This window comes from Theropithecus gelada, chromosome 1 (genome assembly GCF_003255815.1).
Source record: "Theropithecus gelada isolate Dixy chromosome 1, Tgel_1.0, whole genome shotgun sequence".
Classification (NCBI taxonomy): Eukaryota; Metazoa; Chordata; class Mammalia; order Primates; family Cercopithecidae; genus Theropithecus; species Theropithecus gelada.
In genome coordinates, this window is record NC_037668.1 from 49451221 (window position 1) to 49465241 (window position 14021).

At 55.9% G+C, this 14021-nt stretch overlaps 1 protein-coding gene across 2 annotated transcripts in view; it reads right to left on the bottom strand.

Moving 5' to 3' along the window:
- The window catches only part of HSPG2 (heparan sulfate proteoglycan 2), a 117598-nt gene extending 105593 nt beyond the window's left edge, over positions 1-12005 (bottom strand). For both annotated transcript variants that reach the window (XM_025380928.1, XM_025380923.1), the window contains exon 1: positions 11910-12005. In XM_025380928.1, coding sequence (XP_025236713.1) covers positions 11910-11972 — 63 coding nt within the window. In that variant the 5' untranslated portion in view covers positions 11973-12005. The remainder of the gene's footprint in view (positions 1-11909) is intronic.
- Between the last annotated feature and the right edge of the window lie 2016 nt (positions 12006-14021).

Below are 14021 nucleotides of genomic sequence, written 5' to 3' on the forward strand. Positions count from 1 at the left end.
AATGGAAGTCAAAGGGCAAAAAGGCACCCGAGTCTGCAAAGCAGGAACTGGCAAAGCCCAGGTGGCAGACATGCAGCCTCCTATAACCCTTTGCCAAGGCCAGCCTGGACCCACCTTCTCCACACAGCCCTCCCAGAATTCCCCTCTCTGGACACAACAGGCTGGACCCACTGGGGAAAACAATGACGACTTGGGAGTCTGACAACCTGGGCTCCATTCCCAGGTGTGGCGTGCACTGGGTGGATGAAGGGCCAGCCATTCCCCCTAGTTTTTTTTTTTTTTTTGAGACAGAGTATCTTTCTGTCACCCGGGCTGGAGTGCAGTGGCACAGTCTTGGCTCACTGCAGCCTCCACCTCCCAGGTTCAAGCGATTCTCCTGCCTTAGGCTCCCAAGAAGCTGGGACTACAGGTATGAGCCACCAGGCCAAGCTAATTTTTGTATTTTTAGTGGAGATGGGGTTTTACCTTGTTGTCCAGGCTGCTCTCGAACTCCTAGCCTCAAGCAATCTGCCCGCCTAGGTCTTCCAAAGTGCTGGGATTACCAGTGCAAGTCTGGCCCCCAACTCCCCCTCTTGATGCCTCAGTTTCCCATTCTGCAAAATGGAGATATAATGCCAACTTCAAAAGACTGCTGTGAGTATTATATGAGATAATGCCTGGCAAGAGCCCAGTGGGAGGCTTGGCTCTAAAGAGGGTGGCGGTTTTAACGGGAAGGTGTCAGCACTCAGGGAACGTTAGCTGGCGACCTATGTGACTGAGGCCACTGGGGAGGAGAACCTGCAAGTCCCAGGACAGGGAAGAGGCTGGTCTGTCCCCAGGAAACTCCTGGGTTTCTGTTCCTCTGGCCTGAGGCTCATAGGAAGGCAAAAGGCAGGAGAGGATGAAGAGCTATGAAAGTGATAGAGGCTGCTGGGCGTGGTGGCTCATGCCTGTAATCCCAGCACTTTGGGAGGCTGAGGCGGGTGGATCACCTGAGGTCGGAAGTTCGAGACCAGCTTATTCAACATAGTGAAAGCCCGACTCTACTAAAAATACAAAAACTAGTCAGGTGTGGTGGTGCATGCCTGTAATCCATAACCCCAGCTACCCTGGAGGCTGAGGCAAGAGAATCGCTGGAATCCAGGAGGCAGAGGTTGCAGTGACCGAGATGGCACCACCGCACTTCAGGCTGGGAGATAGAGTGAGACTCGGTCTCAAAAAAAAAAAAAAAAAAGATAGAGTAGAGGCCACTAGGGCTGGGATTTATGAGGCCAGAATTTCAATCCATCCAGCCCAGCGAGGGTTCCAAGAAGAGGCATGATCCCAGTTCCCAACTATTTGAAAATTGGAAACGCCAAACAAGGAGAGGGTTGAGTCAGCTGGGGTTAGTTAGGAGGGGAGCCCAGGACCAGGAGGTGGGGGCTGGAGCTGGCTTCCTGGGAGAGAGGCATGGGCAGGCGCGGGGAGTGGGAAGGTGGGGGCAGGGACCCGGAGGTGGGCTGGGAAGGGGCCAGAGGCAGCTGGGAATCCCAGCCCCACCCGTGGAGAAGCATCTGTGGGGTGACCCAAGGCCACCTCTGAAGTCCTCCCCAGGCTCAGGCCCCAGCCAGGCCTCCCCTTCCCCACTGACTGGAATGGGAGAAAGATGGGGAAAGAGGCCAAACGTTAAAAAACACCTAGGTGTGACCCGCCTGGTGGGGAGGGGACACATCTCTAACCCACAGCCCAAACCCAAAGCATAGGAGGGGGTGGGGCGAGATCGCCAGGCCTGTGTGTCTCTCTCTCCTGAGTCCTGCTGTTTCTCTGAGCCCACGGGAGCCAGATTCAGAGTCAAGCAGCCCCACACCCCACCAAGTAAGGACCAACTACGGGTTTGCCCAGAGCTTCCCAGGCAAGGTCCTGCCTCTTCCAGTGTAGGCTGGAGCAGGGATAGGGCTAGGATGGGGTCCCAGGACGTCCCCCACCCTCCCGCCGTCGCTACCCTCAGGATGCATGAACATCCTTTCTGCACCCATGGGAGCCACTTGGCCACATCTCCTGTTGCTCAGAGCCCACCAACTGCACACATCTGGGAAGGGGACAAGGCGTCCAAAGGCTCCAGCCTTTCCCAGGCCACACCCTGGGGTGTGCCCCCCTCCTTCTCCCAGTCCAGGAAGGAGCAATCAGGGTGGAAGGGTGGACTCTGTCCTACAGCTGCGGCCTCGGTAGAGGAAGGAGGGGCAGTGGCAGATCAGAGGCAGTTACACCCGGAGCTCTGAGACTGAGAAAGAGGCCCAGGGAATGGACAATCCCTTACACAGCCATTCATTCAACAAGCCTAGTACAGGACCTGGGTCATAGAGAAGGCGTGCCCAGCTGGGCCCTGGGAACCCTGCCTCAGATACTCCACCGGCCTTGCCTTTAGCAGGAACAAGACTTAGTGCAATCACAGAGTGTCAAATACCTGCCGCATTCCAGGCACTGAGACTTCACAACCACCAGGAAGCAGGCCTCCCCATTTCACAGTTGACTGAGGCTCAGAGAGGTAAAGCAACTTGCCCAAGGTCATAGAGCCAGTCAGGGCTGGGCCAAGACGTGAAGGCAGGGCCTTTTGAGCCCACATCTTTCCCTTGACCATAGTGCCCAGGGAAGGGGCTCTGAAACCAGTGAGGACACAGACAAGTCAAAAATGGCAGAGTGGTCATCCCAGCTTGTCCCACATCTTCTGGGGCCCTGCAGAGAGCATGGCTGGGCAGGCAGCTCCCAAGTACAGGGGCCAGAGCACGCCCCTTTCCAATCTCAGCAAGGAACCTGGCCCTTCTTGGCCTGCTGGCTTCCTCAAAGCCATTAATTTGTTCACTTGAATTTTTTTGTTTGTTTGTTTGTTGTTTTGAGACAGAGTCTCCCTATGACGCCCAAGCTGGAGTGCAATGGCATGACTCAGCTCACTGCAACCTCCACTTCCCAGGTTCAAGCGATTCTCCTGCCTCAGTCTTCCGAGTAGCTGGGACTACAGGCATGCACCACCACACCCAGCTAACTTTTTTGTATTTTTAGTAGAGATGGGCTTTTACCATATTGGCCAGGCTGGTCTCGAACTCCTTACCTCAAGTGATTTGCTTGCCTTGGCCTCCCAAAGTGCTGGGATTACAGGCGTGAGCCACTGTGCCCATCCTTTATTCACTTGAATTTTTTTTTTTTTTTTTGAGATGGAGTTTTGCTCTTGTTGCCCAGGCTGCAGTGCAATGGCATGATGTCGGCTCACCACAACCTCCGCCTCCCGGGTTCAGGAGATTGATTCTCCTGCCTCAGCCTCCTGAGTAGCTGGGATTACAGGCATGCGCCACTATGCCTGGCTGATTTTTTTTTACTATTATTTTTAGTAGAGACGGGATTTCTTCATGGTGGTCAGGCTGGTCTCGAACTCCTGACCTCAGATGATCCGCCTGCCTCGGCCTCCCAAAGTGCTGGGATTACAGGCTGTGAGCCACCTCATTTGAAATTTTAATGTGTTCACCTACTATCTGCCTAGCACCAGGCAAACAGCAATGAACAAAGCCAAGTCCCTGCCCTCATGGAGCTTCCACTCTAGATGAGGGGATAAGAATAAATCTATAAGCCATGAGCTCCGGCTGTGGAGTTCTAAGGCAGAGTCTGCAACTCCACAAATGAACAGTCAGCAAGATCCCCTCCACTTACACCACAAGCCAATGCAGAGGCCCCAGCTTGGGCAGGGATGGGGGAGCTCCTGGCTGGGGGATGACTGCCAGGCATGTGAGCCAGTCCAACCCCCACCCACGCTGTCCCCTCCATCACTTTCCATTCTTTTTCTTTTTCTTTTTTTTTTTTTTTTTTTTTTTTTAAGAGACAGAGTCTTGCTCTATCACCCAGGCTGGAGTACAGTGGCAAGATCATGGTTCACTGCAGCCTCCGCCTCCTGGGCTCAAGTGAGCCTCCTACCTTGGTCTCCCAAAGTGTTGGGATTACAGGTGTGAGCCATCACTCCTGGCCCCCCTCCCCCTTTTTTTTTTTTTTAAGAATTTTTATTGTCCAAACAAAAGATCGTAAGAGAAGACACAAAATAAATTAACTGTTCTGAGAATTCTGGACTCCATCTCCTGCCATTCTTGATCTTCCTCCTAAGCCAGCTCCTCCTGGAGTTCTCCCATCTCAGGTAGTGGCAGCTCCATCCTTCGGGATGCTGAAGCCAAAGACTGTGGAGGCATCTCGGACTCCTCTCTTTCCGTCCTACCCCACATCCAACCCACTAGCAAATCCTGGTGACCCATCTTCAAAATGTACTGGGGATTCAACCACCTCCCACTTCTGTGGTCCTGGCTCGAGCTCCCATCGTCTGTCCTGGGTCACGGCCTCCTTGCCTTTCCCCTGGACCCTCCCGGTGCTCCTCTCCACACAGCAGCCAGAGCAATCCTATGTAATACCAGGCCCCTTCAGTGACTTCTCAATTCATTCAGGCGCAAATCCAAGGTCCTTCCCATGGCCAAGGCTCTGCCAATCACCCTCTGCCACCCCCCTGCCTGCTGTGTCCACCACATTCCCCCTCACTGATGTTGCTCCAGCCCCACGGGCCTCCTTGCTTTTCCACAGACATGCCAAGGACACTCCCACCTCTGGGCCTCTGCACTAGCTGTGCCCTCTGCCTGGAATGCCCTTTCCATTGATATCTGCGAGGCTTACCCGCTCACTTACTTCAGGTCTCCTTCAGTTCAAATTTATCTTATCAGAGGCTTTTCCTACCACCCCACCCTACCCCGCCTCATCACTCACTGCCCTCTTCCCTGTTTTATTTTTTCTTCTGAGCACTTGTCACCACCTGTTGTATTTCATTTATCGTCTGTCTTTCTGCACTAGCTATAATGCAAGTGACATGAGAGAAAGGAATCTGACATTTTTATTCTCTGAGGTAACCTCAAGATCTAGAATAGGCCGGGTGCGGTGGCTCATGCCTGTAATCCCAGCACTTTGGGAGGCCAAGGTGGGCGGATCACTTGAGGTCAGGAGTTCAAGACCAGCCTGGCCAACATGGTGAAACCCCATTTCTACTAAAAATACAAAAATTAGCTGGACATGGTGGTGTGCGCCTATAATCCCAGCTACCTAGGAGGCTGAGGCAGGAGAATCTCTTGAACCTGGGGGGCGGAGGTTGCAGTGAGGCGAGATCATACCACTACACTCCAGCCTGGGCAACAGAGTGAGACACCATTCAAAAACAAAAAAACAAAAAACGATCTAGAACACAGTCAGACACAAATAAATTAACATAGAAGATGCCCCACAGATATTTGTGAAATGATTTTTTTTTTTTTTTTTTTTTTGAGACAGAGCCTTGCTCTGTCGCCCAGGCTGGAGTGCAGTGGTGCAATCCCGGCTCATTGCAAGCTCCACCTCCTGGGTTCATGCCATTCTCCTGCCTCAGCCTCCCGAGTAGCTGGGAGTACAGGCACCCACCACCACGCCTGGCTAATTTTTTGTATTTTTAGTAGAGACAGGGTTTCACCGTGTTAGCCAGGATGGTCTCGATTCCTGACCTCGTGATCCACCCACCTTGGCCTCCCAAAGTGCTGGGATTACAGGCATGAGCTACCGCGCCCAGCCTGTGAAATGAATTTTAACAAATGCTTAATCACATACATCATTTGTTCATTCATTCATTCAATACACTCTGTAAGGCTTTGTGCACCAGATACTCCCCTAAAACCCAGAGCAACAGAACACCCTCCTCCATGGCTCAGGGAATGGGCTCTGGTCAGGAGCTAGGAGCTGGTCCTAAGGCTATCTCAGGATGCCACAGATGCCCCCAGGGATGCTCTGAGGTCCCTGCAGGCCTGGCACAGATGAGCATCATGGAAGGGAAGGGAGGGTGGTTCTGGGGGCAGCAAGACTCAAAGGCCCCACATTCCCAGGCCTCAAAGAGCCACCTTGTTCTCGGGGCTTTCATGACAGCACCCCCAACCCAGCCACCCCCAGCAGCCACGAGCCACACCCCTCTCAAGGCTGCTATTGACACAGCCCTGACGCCACCGGGCTGGGCAGTGAGGCCGGCGGCTCCCCGCGAAGTGAGTTCCACACATACTTCTGGGTTTCAGTCAGCCAGCTCTGGGCGCTGGGGCAGCTGGCCCTGGGAGCAGGAGGGGGTGGCAGGGCCAAAGAGGCCAAGGCCCAGGCCGAGGCAACATTCCAGCAGGGCCGGGACCCTCGGTGCAGCCTCTCTCTTCTTGGCAGGAGCAGGAGCGAGAGGAGGGAAAGGCCAGGGTAGGCCCTGGGACGGAGAGAGGTGGGCCCAGCAGATCCTTGGGAAGCTGCCGGGGAACCGAGTCATATTCACTTCCTCCTCCAGCCTGACCCCTTGCAGCTGGGACTGGATTGGGTGGAGGGGAGGGGGGCAACAGGCCAGGGCTGGGAACCCTTCCCATATACCCCAAGTGGTCTGAGGGTGCAGATCCCACACGTCTGGCCTCCAAGTGGCCTCTGAATCATTGCTCCAGATCTTTCCATAGCCTGGGCAGGCCCTCCTGCCCTCCCTCCTGAGCCTCTCACCCCAAGGCCAGGCAGCCCTTGAAGCTGTGCAGACTCATGCTAAACCTTGAGCCCCCAGGGAACAGCCAGAAAAAAACAGTGCAGGCTCCATGCAGGACAACCAGGAGGGTGCTCTTCCCCTTCCCCCACCAGCAGCATGGCAGGGGCAGGGGCCTCTGACCTCCCACACTAGGCAGGGCCAGCCTGGCTCACTCAGGCCTAAAAGCCCCTGGATAAATTCCACTCCCTGTAGAGTCCCGGGGAATATCTGAAGAGGACGCTAATGAATTAACAAACCTAAAAATGACCACCCTAGAGTTTAGTTCCTAGGCTTCCCCAGCCCAGGCACAGGCATCCCCAGGAGACCCCATGGACACTGAGGCACACCCACACTAAAGAGCTTCTGTTCCCAAGCCAATCCTGATATTCCTTGCCTGAGGTAGCCCCTTTACTACTTGAGACCAGAGTTCTTAATCAACACCAGTGACAAGTTGTAGCAATATCTACTGACTGCCCATTACACGCACATGGGGCAGTAGGTGGAGTGATTAGGAGAGCTTCGTCTGGATTCAAAACTTGGCTCATAGCATCTCTGAGTGTGTGGATATGTAAGCCACTGGGCAAGTTACGTAACCTCTCAGTGCCTCAATGTCCTCTGCTTAGAGAATGGGGATCAGGTTAGTAGCTATAGCTTAAAACATTCAATAAATATATTCACTAAGCATTTACTACCTGCCAGGTGCTAAAGACACAGCAGTGGATAAAAACAGATGAGATCCTGCTCTCGTGGAACTTAAACTGAGCAGGAGGAGGCAGACAAACACATAAACAAATACAGACAAATACAGGTCAGACGATTGTGAGAACAAAAATAAAGCAGTTTAAGGAGACAGCCATTACGGGCAGAGTGGTAAGGACCTGAAGAAGGAGAGGGAGCGGGTCACGTGGATATTACAGGGACAAGTGTTCCAGGCAGAAGGAACAGCAGACGCAGAGACCCTAAGGTGGGAATGTGTTTCATATGCTCAAGAAACAAGAACGGTCAGGCGAGGTGGCCCATGCCTGTAATCCTAGCACTTCGGAAGGCCGAGGTGGGAGGATAGCTTGAGTTAAAGAGTTCGGGACCAGCCTGGGCAATATAATGAGACCCCATCTCTATTTGTTTTAAACTTGTATATTCATTGGAAAAGAAAAGGCTGGGTGCAGTGGCTCACACCTATAATCCTAACACTTTGGGAGGCCGACGGTGGTAGATCACTTGAGCCCAGGAGTTTGAGACCTGCCTGGGGGAACATGGCAAAATTCTGTGTCTATAAAAAATACAAAAATTAGCCAGGCGTAGAGGAGGGTGTCTGTAGTCCCAGCTACTCAGGGGGCTGAGGTGGGAGGATCACCTGAGCTTGGGAGGTCGAGGCGGCAGTGAGCTGTGACTGTGCCACTGCACTCCAGCCTGGGTGACGGTGTGAGACCCTGTCTCAAAAAAAAAAATAACAAACAATAGAAAAGAAAAAGGAAAAGACCGGTGTAGCTGGAGGAGTTTGAGAGGGGCAGGTGGCAGGAGGCTGGGTCCTGCAGGGCCTCGTAGGCTGTATTAACTCAGGGGCTGGGACCTAATTCTGAGCACCGCAGGGAGGTGGTGAGCAGGAAACACAGGTGAATGGGAGGATTCGCTGAGAAACTCAGAGCAGACAGTGGGTGCTGGGTAAGTATGAAGTACCCATATTACTTTGTCACCATCCAGCCTGGCACCTCAAGAGCTCCTTCCTCTCTACTTTGCTCACACGTCTTCCAGGCCCTGAACCCAGTCACCTCCTGCCACCTTCTTTCCACCGTCTCCCGGGCAGGGCCTCAGACCCACAGATCCCAACTTGTCTGCACTCAGCCTGAGAACAGGCCCGGGCCAAGCCAGGCAGGGGCCACAACTCCCTAGACACGGGGAACTGGGCCTAAGGGATGGGGGGTGGTCCATCTCCGCCCCTTCCAGCCTCCACCCCGCAGACAGACCCGCAACCTGCCCTCCTTCCCTCCAGGAAAGTCCAGGACACACTCAAAACCCCATCTTGTCCTGGCTGCAGGTATGGAGTAGGCCAGTGTCGGGGGACAGAGCAGCTGGCTGCGCGGAGGGGAGGGCTGAGCGACCGCCAGGAAGGGGAGGCTCCTCCAGTTCAGCTGGCAGCCTCCCCAGCAAGGAAATCCAGCTGAGGCAGGAAACAGGTATCTCAGCGACTTCCCTCCTCGGCCTTGGAAAACACCTTAATCACCACCGGCTCCCTCAAGACGCCTGTCCCCTGCAGGGCCGCCCCAAAGGGGTCAGCAGGCCAAGGCCTGCCGAGTCACCCAGGCCCAGCCCCCTCCTCCAGCAAGCCTCCTCACCTCCCAACAGCTGAAATTACACCCACACTTAATCACAGACCAGCTTTCTACGGTCCTGTCCCCCGTCCCAGGGAGGTCTTGAGCTCCCTAAGGCCCATCTCACCCTGCTCCTGTGCCCAACCCTTCCCCATCTGCCACTGGCTCCGGACTGAACTGAAGGGCAGAGGAGAGAAAGGGCAGCAGGCAAGGAGGGTCCAAGGCGTGCTGGGACCCTGGGCTAGGAATTGATCTCATTTTTGACTTGCAACAAACTCCTCAACCCCACTGTACAGATGTGGAAACCTTAAGGCTGAGAGAGGAATTTGCCCCAGATCACACAGCCAGAAACGGCAGCCCTGAGACTCAACCTTGGGTCTATAAGACTTCAGGGGAAGACAAGGCATGGTGGTTCATGCCTGTCATCCCAACACTTTGGGAGACCAAGGCGAGAGGATCACTTGAGGCCAGGAGTTTGAGACCAGCCTGGGCAACAAAGTGTGACGCCCTCTTTTTTTTTTTTTTGAGATGGAATCTTGCTCTGTCACCCAGACTGGAGTGCAGTTGCACGATCTCAGCTCACTGCAACCTCCGCCCACCGGGTTCAAGCAATTCTGCAGCCTCAGCCTCCTGAGTACTTGGGACTATAGGCACGTGCCACCATGCCTGGCTAATTTTTTGTATTTTTAGTAGAGACAGGGTTTCACTGTGCTGGCCAAGCTAGTCTCGAACTCCTGACCTCATGATCTGCCTGCCTCGGCCTCCCAAAGTGCTGGGATTACAGGCGTGTGCCACCACACCCAGCCCCCAAAAAACTTTTTATTGTTTTGAGATGGAATCTCACTCTGTCACCCAGGCTGGAGTGCAATGGTGTGGTCTCGCTAACTGTAACCTCCGCCTCCCGGGTTCAAGTGATTCTCCTACCTCAGCCTCCCGAGTAGCTGGGACTACAGGCGTATGCCACCACACCTGGCTAATTTTTGTATTTTTAGTAGAGAAGGGGTTTCACTATGTTGGCCAGGCTGGTCTCGAACTCCTGACCTCGTGATCCGCCCGCCCTGGCCTCCCAAAGTGCTGGGATTATAGGCATGAGCCACCGCACCCGGCCTGAGAAACTTTTTGAAAAGAATTTTATAAAGAGACTTCAGGGGCCAAGCTCTTTCCAGCCCACCACCAGCAGCCTGGGGTGGGACAGCGACCGTCCATGTGTTGCTGAGAAGGCTCTCTAATCCCACAGGATTGGAGCTGCCTGTTTATTTGTCTAAATTACAGTCCACCAGCCTGTGAGTTTTGGGAAGGCACAGACAGGGCCTGTCCTTGCTGGTCCACACCACCCCAGCCCCTAGCACTGCACCAGGTTCATTGGTTCACTGGCACACAGTAGGTGCATGGCAAATATCTGCCCAAAGAACGAACCCCTGTACTCCCGGTGACTGCCATGGAATGTCGCTCAGTGATTATCTGTTGAATGAACAAGTGAATGAGATGATCTGCCGCGGTCCAGCAATGTCTGTGGAAATTCCTCATGCACACAGCAAACAACTCCACCCATCGCCATCCTACCGCGCCTGGGCACGGAGGCACGGAGGAGCCCCTCATCAGGGGGCAGAGCTGGGGGAAGGTCAGGAAAGACCGTTGGGCCTCGGAAAACATCCCACGTGCTAAGTTGGTGCCTTGGGAAAAGTAAAAGTCAGGGCTGGGAGTGCAAGTTCAGGTCAAGACTAGGGAGCTACTGGATGGCCCTGCTGAATATTTCGGGGTGAGAGGCTGAAACAGGAGGACAACAGAGGAGGCTGCCCAGAGTGGGGGTGGGGGAGGAGAAGTGCTGGGTGGGTGGGGCAAGAGCAGTGAGGAGCCAGGTCTGGGTGGGTGGATGACGAGTGACTCAGGAGGGCAGAGGTGCGACAAAGCCGGCAAGGTGAGGCCAGGCAGGCAGTCCCTGGGTAAACACCAGCCTGGTTAGAAAAGTCCCTGTCTTGGCTCAGAGAACAGGGGGGCAGGTATGCGGACTGCCTAGGAGCACCTCAAACAGAGTGGGGTTGGCTCTGTGGCTCCCCACGGTAGGCTCGGCTCCCCAGATGTGCCCCCACCCACATCTGCCACTAGCTCCCTGCCCATTGACCCCGCCCAGTCCTCCTGAAGTTCACTCAGGTCCTCAGGGCCTCTACTGGCCAAGTGCCTTCTAAGCCTCAGGATTCCTGAACCTAGAATTCCCTTTTCCTCCACCTAAGCTCAGAGTAGGGGACTAGACTGCAAGGGCAGGCCTCTCCCTGCCTCTAGGAGACCTGCGAAGAGGAAAGCTGGGGAACTCGGGTCCCCTAAGGGTGCACTGCATCCCTTCCCCACACACTTTGCAGCTCATTCCACCCGGTCCAGCAGCGCCCTGCAGCTATGTATTTTGAGGCCGTGTATTTTGAGTTCCCTTGACCCACGTGGGGCTGGCCTCAGAGAGGTTAACTAGCTTGCCCCAGGTCACAGTTACTCAGTGAAAGGCAGGGATTGATTCAACTCTTGGGCTGTATGACTCCAAGGCCCGTGGGTGTTCCACACAAGCTTCAGCTCTGTCCCAAAAGTTTTGCTTGTGCCTACCTGGCTCCAAGCTCCCCCAGGTGATAGACGGCGTGGTAAAGTTTCAGCGAGACTCATAGGGTCCCCATCACCACTGAGTGGCCCTTCTGCCAAGCTGGCGCAGAAGGGTTCCCTCGTCCTGCCAAGTTCCCACCCTGCTCAAAGTTTCCCCTCCTGGTCCCCAGGAATGGTAGGCCGGACCATGCCCAGCGAGACTCCGACACTCGGCAACGTGGCCGAGAGACCCACGGGCTCCCACGCGGGCCAATTCCGCCCCCGGCCCCACGCAGGGTCCCGACTGGTGGTCCCCCTGGATTAGCCCCATGCCGCAGGGCGGCGCCGGCCCGGGGTTCCCGGCGGGCGCCGCCGTCCCGGGCCAGAATCCCCGCCGCGCAGCCTTGGGCGCCCCAGCCAAGTTGGCGGGCGCAGCGAGCGGGACCCGGACGGCCCCAGCCCGGCCGCCTCCCGCTCCCCGCCCCTCCGCCCCGCACACTCACCGCGAGCAGCCGCCCGTGCAGCAGCAGCGCCAGCAGCAGCGCGCCCGTCGCCCGCCGCCCCATGGCCCGGCCCGCGCCGTTCTCTCGCTCGCTCGCTCCGCGCCACCCGTTCGCCGGCCAGCTCTGGACAGCGCGGCCGGCTCTCCACCGCCCCCTTTCCTCCCCGCCCGCCCCGCCCCCGCGGCGCCGGCCCCGCCCCCGGACCGCCCCTCCCCGGAGCGCCAGGCCCCGCCCCCGGACCGCCCCCGGGCCGCGGGCTCTGCTCTCCCCAGCCGGCCGCGCAGCCCACTGGGCCTTTGTCTGGGCCCCCAGCCCCCTCCGCGCGAGCCGCGGCCCGGCCCGGCTCCCCGCCAAACCCGGCCTGGAGTGTGGGATGGGACGGGGCGGGGGACCGGGGGCCTGGGACCCGGGCATGGTATGGGGCCGCCGGGCCAGTCGCTCTCTCCTCCCCGATCCCCGGCTCCCCCGCTTCCCCGCGCGCCCGACCGACTTCCACGCCCCTGCACGCCCGGCACGGCCGACTCCACTCGCGCAGCTTTTGAGGACCCCGGGATCTACTTCCCACGCTCATACGCACGCAGCTGGCACTCCGTGCCACACGTGCACGCCAGCTTCCACACCTAAGAACACCTTCATATCATAACTTTACTGCACGAACACACTCGTGCGCTACCCGGGAACACTTTCACACTCTGGACCCAACTCTCAAGTACGAACAATCCTTACCGGCTCACACGCACACTTAACTCGCTTCCAGACTCTCACCTCCACCAGGGACACAGGGGACAGCCCTCACACTACACTGAGCCCCTCATAGGCTTGTTCTCATGCCACACAGACTCACGCATACATCCCAACAAGTCACTGAGCGGGAGGACGCCTTTTCACACAGATTCCTCACAGGCACGCACATTTCACACACAGGCCCACGTCATTGCCTGAACGCTAACCAGCCTGTTTTTTGTTTGTTTGTTTGTTTGTTTGAGAAGGAATCTTGCTTTATCCCGAGGCTGGAGTGCGGTGGTATGATCTTGCCTCACTGCAACCTCCGCCTCCGGGTTCAAGCGATTCTCCGCCTCAGCCTCCTGAATAGCTGGGATTACAGGTGCGCCACCAGGCCTCGCTAATTTTTTTATTTTTAGTAGAGATGGGGGGGTTTCACCATGTGGCCAGTCTGGTCTCGAAATCCTGAGCTCATAATCTGCCCTCCTTGGCCTCCCAAGGATTACAGGCGTGAGCCACCGCACCCAGCCTTAGCCTGAATTTTTTACCTGTTCTCACCCACTAATCACAGTGCCTCATAGTGGGCACTGGGTACTGAACTGAGCTGCCCGCCCCACCTGCACCATTTTCCATGTAAATCACTCACACACCAACTTTGAGTTACATAAATCACAGCCCCAGAGCCAGAACCACACCAACTCACACACCCAGGCCCAGACACAGACAGACCCTGCCAAAGCCCCATCACAGATGCTCTGGTAGATGGTAAAATCACAGCCCTATGATCTGTCTCCGACCCAGCGGCAGGCAGCAAACAGCACCAAGTCCCGGGGCCTCTCCATTGCCTACTCTCAGCTCCCCTCTTTTGCCTGAAATTTCCAGGGCAGCCCCAGGCTGATGGGTGGAGAGGAAAACTATGTGTGTGTAGCTCTGAGGAAAACCTTTTGAGTAATGATAGAGGAGGAGAATAAAACTGAAGTTTCCATTGTTTCCTGCGAGAGTTGCTAGGTTCCAGAAATTCATGGCTGGGTTTGTAGCCAGGAGTGAGGTGATCTGTGGACAGAAGGAAATGCCCAGCTCACTGGGCAGTACCAGGCCTGGCTCCGGAAGCTATGTTCCCTGTGATAGGGGTCCGCAGGCTCCCAGGCACATTGGAGCCTCTCATCCAGGCATCTGGAGGTTTGAAAAAACACTGGCATCCTGACCGCCATCCCAGATAACTACCCTATCTCCAAAAGATTGAGTTCTTCTGTGCCCTGTGGGGCATATTTCTGCGGGACCAGCTCAGAGTTGTAAAGAACAGAAACCACATCCAGAGTGGTCAGGCCAACTCCCTGGTCCCAACCCAGGCTCCAGGCACAGCACTGAATAAGGTCTATCTCTGATCCA